This window comes from Heliangelus exortis, chromosome 8 (assembly GCF_036169615.1).
Source record: "Heliangelus exortis chromosome 8, bHelExo1.hap1, whole genome shotgun sequence".
Lineage (NCBI taxonomy): Eukaryota > Metazoa > Chordata > Aves > Apodiformes > Trochilidae > Heliangelus > Heliangelus exortis.
The window spans coordinates 19024258-19037098 of NC_092429.1; the positions used below are offsets into that span (position 1 = coordinate 19024258).

The 12841-nt window shown below is 38.1% G+C and overlaps 1 protein-coding gene and 1 long non-coding RNA gene across 12 annotated transcripts in view; one reads left to right on the forward strand and one right to left on the reverse strand.

Moving 5' to 3' along the window:
- PLPPR4 (phospholipid phosphatase related 4) overlaps window positions 1–6467 on the forward strand; it is a 32122-nt gene extending 25655 nt beyond the window's left edge. For 2 of the 3 annotated variants that reach the window (XM_071750883.1, XM_071750886.1), the window contains exons 6-7: window positions 339–512; window positions 1710–6467. In XM_071750883.1, coding sequence (XP_071606984.1) covers window positions 339–512; window positions 1710–3047 — 1512 coding nt within the window. In that variant the 3' untranslated portion in view covers window positions 3048–6467. The remainder of the gene's footprint in view (window positions 1–338; window positions 513–1709) is intronic. The other variant, XM_071750885.1, reaches the window with a different exon arrangement.
- The window catches only part of LOC139799198 (uncharacterized), an 82245-nt gene that overhangs the window by 1271 nt on the left and 68133 nt on the right, over window positions 1–12841 (reverse strand). The gene's annotated exons all lie outside the window — the stretch shown is intronic.

Sequence of the window (12841 nt, forward strand, 5' to 3'; positions counted from 1 at the left end):
GGTTATGGCATTCATCTGGTATGACATCTGGCTTTTGTGTGTCAGAAGCACAGACATCTTAGTCACATTTACAGAACACTTAGGTTCTAACTGTGAACAGTATTTAGGCATAAAATTGATGTCCTAATTTATGTCATTAAGCAACACTGCCTAGATTTTTTAAAGTGAGAAACTTTTAACGGGGCTGTAAAATAAAATTAAACTGAGAATTTGCAATATTGCTGTGTAATAGTGGTTGATGTGTGGAAGAAACATTGAATATGAGAATATGAATGTCCTATATGAATATGAAAAGTTAAGTTTCTTTAACTGCTTCTTCATTTCCTTCTTTTTTCAAGATGTACTTCAATTCTACATTAACAGACTCCTCTAAACTTCTGAAACCACTCTTGGTCTTTGCTTTTATCATCTGTGGAATTATATGTGGTCTGACTCGTATCACCCAGTATAAGAATCATCCAGTTGATGTTTACTGTGGCTTTCTCATAGGAGGAGGAATTGCTCTTTATTTGGTAAATATAATGTTTACATAGTTAAATTTAAACGACTAAAACTGATAAGGCTGTAATAGCAGTAGTGGCAATTTTTATTAAAATGTTTCATCGTGGTCACATGCCATAATTAAAAATAGAGTTTAAATATGCTGAAGATGATGATGTTAGAGGTAACCACTTTACAAATAAACAACATTTCAGTTTCAAGTAGCACAACAGTGCATAAAGTGATATATAATCATCTGGCATTGTATACAGAAATGGCTCTAACATTACATGCTTCATTGAATACTTTAATAATATACTCATCTTTTCCACTCCAAACTTGGAAGGATAACATACAAAAAATATTTGATTAATTAGTATTTGTTGCCAGCCTGAGTTTGTATTGCTAATTTTAGCTTTGTGATTTCAAAAAAATGGTTGAATTACTATGCAGTAACTCAGCTGAGTATATTCCTGGACCTGCAAGAAATCAGACAGTATTACATCCTTGTGATTCTTGGGGGAAATTGTACTGGGGAAATAGGGTGCCCAAGCCAGGTTATTCCTACACCTTTCATGGAATATTCTTTCTCAGTGACGTCTTTTTAAAAAAACAGCATTTTACAGTGAGTCTGCTGAATGAGAAAATGTATACTAGATTTTGTTACAGGTCTGTGCAGCTTGGAAAACAATTGATTTAAGGTTGATAAATTGCTCTATCATGTAGATATTGTATTACACTGTTATTATGCAGTAAAAAGGGCAGAATCATAGAGCAAAGAACAACTCAAGCTGTAACAAAATGCAGTAAATCAGAGCAGACAGTAAAATACAGACAGTATTTACAGACAGTAGCTGTAAAATAGCTTTGCTTAGAAGACTGCAAACATTTATTTTGCTATTTTGACAGCAATACAATCTTTCTTCAGCTGTATCTGTTGCTTTATAAAATGAAGAAAACTGAAGAAGGCTAAACCTTTTCCTCAACTACTTACTGCCATGAGCTATGTGCCCTAGTCTTCCTACTGAAAATCCTTCATCTGAATCTAGGTGTACTTGAGGACAAAATTTGGAGTAAGGCCGGTGAGGAAAGGAAAGTGAGTCTAGCCTGTCAGTTAAGCTGGACTAATTCTCTCACTCAATATTAAAGGCAGAAGATTATAATTATAAACCTTAACATGTCTTTTTGTCCTCCATAACTGATTGTTGATGCTTCTGTTCAAATATTAGGGTCTGTATGCTGTGGGGAACTTCCTACCAAGTGATGAGAACGTGTTTCACCAAAATTTTCACAGAGAACCTCTAAGGTCTTTGACAGATCTCAGTCAAGATGCCAACAGAATCCTGCCAGGTAAAAACAGTAGCAGTGGTGATGGCATTGTCTCTCACCGTACAGAAAGTATCCTGAACAGAAACCACAGAGACTCAGGGTCTCTGACCAATATCAAGAGAGCAAATGCTGATGTAGAAATAATAACACCACGAAGCCCTATGGGAAAGGAAAACATGGTTACTTTCAGCAACACTCTTCCAAGAGTCAATACACCATCCTTAGAAGATCCAGCAAGACGAAATGCAACAATACATGCATCAATGGATTCTGCCCGTTCCAAGCAGCTGCTTTCCCAGTGGAAGAACAAGAACGAAAGTCGGAAGTTGTCACTGCAGGTAATAGAGACTGATTCTGGGCAGTCACCACCGAGGGCTATTGAAATGAGGTCAAGCTCAGAACCCTCCAGAGTGGGTGTAAATGGTGATCATCATGCCCCAGCTAGCCAATACCTGAAAATTCAACCTGGCAGTGTACCAGGTTGTAACAACTCAGGTCTTTCTGGTGGGCCAAGGGTCTCTATTCAGTCACGTCCTGGCTCATCACAGCTGGTGCATATTCCTGAAGAGACTCAGGAGAATGTGAACACATCGCCTAAAAGTAGTTCAGCTAGAGCTAAATGGCTGAAAGCTGCTGAGAAGAGTGTTGCATGTAGAAGCAATAGCCAGCCACGAATCATGCAAGTAATAGCCATGTCTAAGCAGCAAGGAGTTCTTCAGGGCAGTCCAAAGGGCTCAGATGGAAGCACAGTCACTTGTACAGGAGCCATCAGATATAAAACCTTGACAGACCATGAGCCAAGTAGCATTGTCAGAGTTGAGGCCCATCCAGAAAATAACAGACCTATAATTCAGATGCCATCAGAAGGTGAAGGAAGTGGGTCATGGAAATGGAAAGGTCCTGAAAAAATCACCCTTCGTCAAACATATGAGCTAAATGATCTTAACAGAGACTCTGAGAGCTGTGACTCCTTAAAAGACACTTATGGATCGGGTGACAGGAAAAGGAGCAACATAGATAACAGTGAGCATCACCATCATGGAATCACTACAATAAGAGTCACACCAGTGGAGGGAAGTGAGATTGGTTCAGAGACTCTGTCCATTTCTTCCAGCCGGGACTCAACACTTCGAAGAAAAGGTAACATCATTTTAATCCCTGAGAGAGGGAGCAGTCCAGAGAACACCAGGAATATCTTCTATAAAGGCACATCCCCAACACGAGCATACAAGGAATGAGAGGAGACATATCAGCTGGACCATACCACCACGAAGTAAACACATCTTGACACAGGTTCTGCTCTTTGGTTTGAGCTGATGTTTGCCTTTGATGTGCCAACTTATTGACCAGCAGCCCAACTGTTCTTGAACACTGCTGATGTGCATGAGCCTGTGGAAAGCACGTGGTGGGGGAAAAAGCACAATGCCAGAACCTAGCTAATGTGAAACATTTCCATGCAACTTGTTTCTTCAGACTCAAAATATTTATCTGAGGGTGATGATGTCAAACAATGGTCTTGAACACAAGACACTTTATTTCCTGAATGTGCCAACTTTTTATTTTATATTTGTGTCCAAAATCAACTGAATTTTTCACAGCAAAGGCTGTATCAGTGGTATATATTCAACTTTGCATAATTTGCACCAAATCTTTAATACAGGATGGTGCTGATGATAACCTTACATGTTTTGGAAAATTGCATACTTGTTAGACTCTACAAACATGATGTATTGATGTGCAGTTACTTTAAAAGTAATATTGCTAATATTATGATGATACTGGCTGCAGTCATTTAGCTTAGGAAATATTTACAGCTTTGTTATAGTGGATCTGTCACATTCAAAGATTGCGAAGTTTTTGTGTAGCTCTTTAAGCTGTCTACTGCAACAAAAATGTGTGGGTGACATTCCATTAGAATGGAATATCTGTTTTGAATGGTTTTGCTGCTACTGCTCAACTTCTGTTTAAGAACAGGTGCTACTAATGAAAAGGCTGCTTCTTAGTGGGCTAACTTGTAGAATTGTGTTAAATTATGTTTTTCAAGGGGTCTTTTAAAGTACTACAAGTAATTCAGATTTTACATTTTTAAACATTTTACTCTGTCCTTCAGCAACCTTTCAATTTTTCTATTAGTTTTTAACCATATAATGCAGGACACCGATAACTGCAGGATTTGCAAGTGTGAAAGGCGAGCCATGAGTTAACAGAAATAAATGGCCACTTTCCTGACCAGCTTCCAAGGACATAGTAATTAATATCATAGCTCACACTTAGCAGCAGTCATTCACCTCACTTGCTTAGTATGCCACAAGAACAATCACAAGTTTTCACTTCAGTCACCATAATTTAGGGAATTTATGTTTCACTTTGAAGATGGAATGACTTGGTATTGCAGAATCACTGAATAAGTGTTGCATTGTGCCACTACCAATGTTCACCTCCCTTGAGACACCCTCCAGATCCTTCCTAAGTAATATACCTTTTCACACCACTGCCACTTAAGAATATGGAGGGTCTCTGTACCTGAGAGAACATGGATTATTTTTGTAATACGAGTTTCAAAAATGACAAAATAAGTTGCCTGCTAAAACTCTCCATTGCCAGAAGTTTTTGGAGGGATAAGTTCTGAAGGGAATATGCATAGCATGCCCTGGGCATGCTAGAAGAAATGCCTCATTACATTTGGCTCTGATTTAAATAACTTAAACCATGAAGGAAGAAGCCAGGGGCAATGCTTATCCAGCTCCTCATTCTCTCCTAGATTATTTCCACCTGAAGGAGAACTATCAGGCACACCTCCCAGCTCCACTGCTAGGAGGGGGAGGGAAACATTTAGCAATCCCCTCACTGAGTAAATAGGGCAGATTAGGTCTATTCTCTGGCTGCTTGTGAGGAGTGTTTTGCTGTTAAGTCCTCTTCTGATTTGAGGTACCAGAGGACCAGATACATTTGACATAGTCTGAACCTGTCTGTGGACCCTTCCCAACAGAACTCTGAGGAAAAGCCCACCCAGCCAAGTAGGAGGTAGAAGGAAGAATCATCCCAACTCAAGATGATAAATAGCACAACACACACAGAGACCAAAAAAAAAGGAAAAAACCAAACCAAAACAAAAAAACACTCACAAAAAAACCCCTCAAAACCAAAACAAAATCCCAAAACCAAGCCCTGTCCTAAGTAATTTTGTAGGTGTGAGGACAGTGTTTGCTAATCTGTATAGAAAAGAAGGGAGTCAATGGAAAGCTTTATATACCTTCCCAGTTCTACAGGTGCTCCAGGCTTAGCTGAGTGCTGTCAGGCAACCTGATCAAGTAATGCTTCCCTGCCTTGCCCATCGCCCAGTGTGTGGAACAGCTTAAGCTTTTCCTAACAGAAGACAAGCCCATGATACATTTGATGACTGGGAGGAAGTATTCTGCAGGTTACATGTAAGAATCTTAGTAGTAGGGTTGCAGCATATTGTGTGTGTTAAAAGCACAGTATGTTGAAGGCACACTTTAAGGTACATTAGCTGGGAAAAATAAACATAGATGCCAGGGAAAAAAAAGAGTAATTTTGTAAAAATTGGTTCTCAGACTAATAAAGTCAGGCTTTTTTTTTTTCTTTTTAAAATAATGAAACTTATGTCCTTGGTATTTAAGTATTTAGTATCAATTTTTGTACTAGGTTCCTAGGAATTACAAACACTTGGACTGTCATGATCAAAACTTTTTGGGTTTAGTTTAGTCTAGGTACCAGATAAAGCAGGTAGGATTAGCTTTAAATAAATGGGTAAGACAAAATCACTGTTGGCCCGTCAGTGCAGGGAAGTAAGATGCAATTGTTTGTTAGTTTGTAAGTGCAGGGGAAAAGAACACAAGTAGATGAACCCGGAAATAATGGAAAATTGAAATGGAGATTATGGCAATAAAGCAAAGATTAGAAAATGTTCCCTCTGGAAATTTAGCTGTTTTGGAAACAGCAGGATTCCTGGTGAGAGTGTTTGTTCTTTATTCCTTGGTTTTAGTCAGATATATATTGGCATATGTGTTGCTTTTATTACTCTAAAACTCGCTGCAGTATTTCAAGTGCAGTGTGATATTTTTCCTAAGGTTTCCTATTTCTTAACAAAATATTTTAAAGCTCTTGTGTAATCATTGAAATTGTGTTCTTTACATAAATATTGATATATTCTTTTTTACTCAAAGTGCCAAAGGCTACTGTTTTTAATAATGGCTTATCAAATTATATTACTTCAGAGAGTAGAAATATAATAATAATATATACATTGGAATTCAGACCTCTGCATGTATATTTGATAAGGAGCCTTTTGTAAAATTACTCTTTGTTTACATTCCACTGATACCTTAATTTAAAATTAATCAAATAAATTGACAGGTGACATCTTCTTAGTGTTCTGATTTTCTTACTTGCTAACAGGCACGAATTTCTTTGTTAGGCTGTGCTTTACTGAGAAAAGAAAATATTAAAAAATAAAATATGTTTTTAAATGAGAATTCTCTATATAAAGTATTGTGTTTAATAAAATGTTATGCAATGTTTTAAAATGGAAAAAATTTGTAAATTGCTATAAATGTATTTTGTTAAATAAGTACAGATCAAAGCTACCATGTGAGTTTATTGTGCTAACATCATGAAAATAAAGATTAAATTCCTCAGTCTGATGTTCAGTCATCTCTGTGGTGAAGCAATTCTCATTTGAATTTGAATTCTCATTCTCATTCAAATTATTTTTTCAATATTAGGTATCTCATGACAGCTAAAAGTGGTCATTAACGGGAAACTTCAAAACCTTGCATAGTTGTACGAAGCCATGAGGAGCAGTGTTCAAACAAGCTTGTCTCTAACAAAAAAAAAAATACAAAAAAAAGGAAGTGAATTGGGAACTTCAGGCCATGTGAAGACATGTCTGCTAGATCATTCTGCAGGACCAGCTGCGTTGCTGAACCCCTCATGTCTCTAAATCACTTCCCTAGTGTTGGATAAAGCTGATGGGCATGGTGAGGACCACCTTGGCTTTGTGAATGACAACAGGGCTGAAATCAGGAGCAAACCTGAAAGGAAGAGGTCCATGTAGCAGGGGACCTGCCTCAGCTGGGGTGAAGGGGGCACTGGCAGCTGATGGCTCTGCTGCCTGATACAGCAGCATCAGTATGGGCCATGCTCCCAGTCAAGGCATGCTGGAGCTGACTGCTGTCACCCAAAACTGGGGTGCAAATGTGGGACACTAGGCAAGCCCTGTCCCATGACTTTCATGTGATTTAAGACAGGGGCCCTTGAACAGAAGAGAATCAGGAAACAGTCTGTTGTCCCTCAGAGAGAGGGAAGCATGCATACAGCTCTGATACTGCTCCTTCTGTGGGGAAGGAAGGAGCTCTCTGCCTGTGGCTGAGGTCGGAGAATGTCCTGACCCCATGGCACGAGCAGCCAGACAGCAGGGTGTCTGCCACAGCAGGTGACTGTGAGAAGTATGAGAGCTGGAGACAAAGGTTATGGTGTCCCACCCTCCAGGACACATACTGGTAGCCCAGATGTGGCTCAGAGAGACCCTGGGAAGGAGTGCAAGAGAGTAAGGCAGATCCTGCTAGGGTATGACTGCTGAGAGCTGACATCTAGTACATATCTGATGAGAATCTCCCCTGAGAATGGCCCTTCCCACAGATTATAAAGGGCTTAGACAATGAGTTAAAACATTTTAATAGTCATATTTTAAACATCTAAAGTTGGGCAAAAAATGAAGTCCTCCTCTGAAGGATACCCTTAGTGTTAAGGTTATATTATAAAATTTGATCTAAGATGAGAAATTATCCCTGCTGACAAAGCTTGTCTTACTCTCTTAGACCATTCTGGTTACAGCACTCACTAAACCAAGAGAGCTCACTGTGATCCAAATGATGGCTGCTTCTAATAAGGCAAAAGACCTTCCAAAGCCACATACATGTGCATACATACATACATAAACAAAGCTAACCTGTCCAAGCCAGGATTTAGAAAGGGAAAGCTAAACAGATAATTTAAGTGGAGAAACAAATTGTGCCAAGGCTGCAAATACTACTGTTAATGTTTTTCTGCTTTGCCTGCAGTAATCTGTTCAAGCACTCCAAATGTGCACAAAGACATCATTTGGTTATACCTTCCACAGAAGAAACGTGTTCCTCCAGTGGTTTGCCATAAAGGAGAATAGGAAACTCAAATTACATAGCTTTACCAGCATAGTCTGCCTTTCACTAATATTTTTCATGATGTAAGAGGATTCATATTCATTCAGATTTACAAGTTAGTCAAGAAAATAAAATCAGTTAGGAGAAAGCTTAAGGTGCTTTCCAAAATGGAAGATTAAGCAGCACTTATCAAAACACAAAATTGTAATTTCTAAATTCGTACTTGATGTTTATCAAGTGAAGTAGGCGGATAATTAGTACAATCAGTTCTTTCTTAATCCCTCTTCATGAATTCATTAAATAATTGATGACTAGGTCACAGTAAAACAACAGATTTCCCCCATATTTAAGATAAAAAATGTGCCTAGCTTACAAAAATCTCAAGCCCTTGTCACTGGGAGGGGGTACAGGAGGAATAAAAAGAACTGATGAGAGCATATTTGAATCTGAGAAGTGATACAAAAGCTACACTACTACTTTATGAAATTCAAGATTTAAAAAATGGAAAAATACAACAAGGAGGAAGAGTAGCTAATCCCACTAAACGTGGCGCTAACACAACCAAAGTACTTTGGAACTTGTGAGAGAAGCATTTTGCCAGGTCAAGCTCACAGAATGGATTTTTAGCAAGGATGGTAAGCTGGGCAGTAGCAGTCGTGAGCCACTAAGCAGTGTTAAAACTGTATAAGCAGTCTATTCTTATAAAGATAAAGCTATAGGGAGAAAAGGCAAGAGATCTGCTGCCCTAGAAACAAATTCAGCTGCTAGATATACTTCATCATTGCTACACCAAGGGCAAACCATGGAGCAGCACTATTCCATGAACTGCATCTAACTTGCTTTGTTTAATAAGAATTTAAAATCTGAAACAGATCCATGATGGTCAATTATTATTTCTAATACAACATAGCTACACAGAATTGGCATACTTTCTACAGGACTTAATAACTAATGGAAAACTGGAGATGAAACACTCTGATAAATTAAGGATTAAATATCACATAGAAGCTTTAATCTGGTGCCCAAAGGAATTTCCATCCTCAGAAGAATAAAAAAAATCCTGATTATTTCTTATCTAGGAAGCACCCCTATAGCAGTTACAGGTGTGGGGGTTTGTACGTATTTCCCACATAATGAAGTTCAGTTTTCATATTTCTAATTCAAGACCATCTTTCCTATTCCAATTGATGGACCATTCTTGTACGTCAGCAGTCCAATTGCCAGAACCATAAACTGCAATACTGCACATCTTGTCTTGCATTATAGCCAGTCTTGTACCAGACTGTAAAGGCTTAGCAGCCTGTTCCACAAAACATCCAACTGCTTTATGTGAAATCAGTAAAATCTTTGAACAAATGAAAGTAAGCTGCTGTCTAAATCACTGCAGAAACCGTCCTTTAAATTATTAACAGTCCTTTAATTATTATTTTAGGAAAATAATAACAGCAGTTCAAGGCTGAAATGTTATTTCTGTGTAGCCTGTATTCATAATTATATAACAAAGTGCAGATGTATTCCTACTTTAAAATTGTGGCACTGGGCATCATTTTATTATCCAGAGACAGTTTAGTATTGAGATGTAGCTGATATATTGAATTCTGAGTCCACCTGATTCTCTCTTCCTTAAAAGGATTTGGCTACAAAGAACAAATTATTAGTACAACAACTTCCAGGGAGAAATTTAATATCTGTTATGTGTACTATATTTAGAGTACAAAGATGACATATGGTAGATACTATAATCTCCCTCAAGTGTATAAATGCTGCCATTTTCTGGTATATCCTGATGATATTACTTAGATGGAAAAAAACCTATATGCTTGAAAATTATTCAGTTTTGCTGTCTTCCATGAGACCAAAATAAGATGTTCCATTTAAATGCACTCCTACATGGATTGCACTGCATAATGGTGCTTACACAGTAATGTTGCTTCATATTAAAAAGCATCAATTGACCTAATGTAAATTGCAGTAATTGTTTCCTGCATTAATGAAATGATCTTTCAGCTTTCCAGAACAGGAAATTCAGTTGAATTAAGAAGCTATTAATCCATAAGTTCAGATATTTGCAATGTTTATGCATCTCTTTTACCAATAGAACCACCTATGCAAGCAGAAGCCTCTGGATATGAATATCACAGATCTATCATGTTAAGCATAAAAGCGTTGAGACTGCTTTCAACCTGCATCTTTTGAAGAAGACATGTATTTTCCAAATAAGCATGCAACACACATTTTTAGAAAACCTGATGAGCATTCAGGTGATCCTGGTGACTCCTCACCTTGCTGACAAGCGAGTTGCCTTTGGCTCAGCAGTGTTGTTCTCTGGGTATATGCTGTGCTACATCGCTGTTGTACATTGTCTTTCCACTGAACACAAAGTTCAAATCTATAAGTATTCTGCTCCTTACTGGCTGAAAGAGGTCTTAAGAATGAAAATTCTTTTGTTTGCACTGATGTTGTTTTTGGTTGGGGAGAGTGCTTGTTACCAGAGTAATCATTGCTAATTAAGAAGGTGCAACAGAAGGACAGAAGGTTTGTATATTGTGTGCTGTTTCTTTTCAAATTGTCATCTATACCACCTCAAAAATAACATAAGGTTGTAGTGGTTCTTGGGACAGTGTAGACCCAGTTATAATTAAAAAGATTCTTCAACTATCATAGTAGATGTTAAAAATTTCTGCAACTCATTATATTAGCTAACATAATCAGTCAGTGTTTCAGGATCTGAATCCCACTGAACTGAATGGAACCAGATCTGTTTCAGGGAAATGTACACTGTCAATTCAACCCAAGATTAAATAATCTCATATGCTGAAATACAACAGGGAATCTTCTAGCTGCTGCTACCACAAACAGCTCTGCACAGGTAAGGAATCCTGACAAGAGATAACATCAAAATATGGCACACATGTAGGCACATGAGTGATGGGTAGATTAAATTAATTTCTAAAAGATTAACAAGTAAAAATTATCATTCCTTTGAGATTACCAGAATTATATTACAAGTGCCAGTAAGAAACCAGCTGCATTATCCCTAGAATTACTATGAAGAAGCTATGGATTCACACAGGCTCAGTGCAGACCTGGCTCTCCTTGTTTCAACATTAGTCTGTGTAAATCTTTGGGCTTTGCAAATTGTTAGCAATAAGAGCCTGGGAAATGACAAAACTGTGCCAGTCAGTGGCATGGAAAACAGAATAAGAACAAGAGGAGAATGAGTTCTGGAAACCTTTGTTGTCTCTAGTTTCTTCCATTCTCCTTTACTACTCTTTGAAAAAGTGGAAATCCAGGTATTTTTTAACTTCTATACTTTATATCACTCTTCACCCTAGCACTGATGCCATGTCATAGTAACCTCCCTTCTTTTCTCACAAAAAATACTTTATATAATAGCTTGTGTTTACCCATTTCTCCCTTTTACATTATCATTACTTTTCTTTTTTGCTAGATTCCACATGTTTTGGGAAGCACAATCTCTCCCTATATTTTTCATTACACAATGAGGAAGATAACTGTTGTAACCTGTAAGATGGCCATAATATGTTTGTCAAAAAGTGATCCTAGAGGTTAATCTCTACCAAGCACATATGTGCTAGCAGCCAGGACAGCAGGGAAGGTGCTGTATAACCTCACATAGACTGCTATACCACAGCCCACTTGAGACAGGAATGGGCCCTACTCTGTTGGCAGTATGAATCACTTGAAGTGTTATGCCCCATTGCCTACAGAAACTAAAGCTAATGGACACATATTTCTGGCAGGCTGATACTGCTTCAAGGCAGCTATTTCTCACTGCTCTCCCTCCTAAGAAACCACAAAATAATTCTGCAGAAGTGCAATTAATGTGCAGTACCATCACACATAGCTGTCAAAACAGGAGAGTGTCTTCCAAAGCAAATGATTAAACGATCAGCACTAACAAAACCATCAATGCAAGCAGGGGCTAATTATTACCAAATGAAAGCAGCAGCATTTCAGCTCTCCCCTTAGTGTTAAATTTCAAAACCTCAAAATGAGAAATGTTCTAGCTAGAACCTAGAAATGTCCTAACCCTCTCTCACACTAGCTTTCCATCAGATCCAAATGACTGGCAGGCAATTTGTATGAGTCTTTGTATTATGTAAGCACCAGAAATTTCTTTTTTTAAAAAGCCTTTTATTCCTTTTCACTGTAAGAGACAAAAAATGCCTGTCTGAAGAGAAGAAGCAAATTTGGCAGAAACTCATCAGCTCCTATTAGTACTATTCTTGGGCATGGTAACTGGGATGGGCCAATTTCTGTAGCTATCCAGTTTCTCATTAACTTACCTAACCTCTTGAGAGATCTTATTGGCACAGTTACCATCCAAGCCTTGTCAGAAAATCTCGTCTTGGACTTAGTCAAGGCCGTTTGGACAGGTGAAGCTAAAGAGCTAAAAATACTGAGAACAAAGTTTTATACCACAGAGTGGTAATTTCTTTAAAGAGGAAGGACTATTTCTCGCTTACCATTCCCCTAGAAATAGAGAAAATTAGAGGTTCTTTTTCCTTTACAGAAGAGCCTTGATTTCAGGGTTGCCAGAAAATAGAAACATCTGCTTGTAACCAAGGCATCTTCTGACAGCCATGGGACTTTCACTTAAAACTCTAAGAGCTTTTTAGATTTTATGTCTTATTATGGCAATTATTTCAGATAGAAGGAAATTACAAAGCCTGCGGTATGGGAAGGCTTTCAGCATGCCATGTAGTACTTATACTTGTATTTGTAATCCCTCCCTGTGAGAGAACTTCCTTGACAAGTACTATAAATAGAAGCCTACGTAAGAGGATAAATAATTACTCATCTGCTGATAAATTCTGACAGGTCATCTTTCCTATGCAACTCGAGAG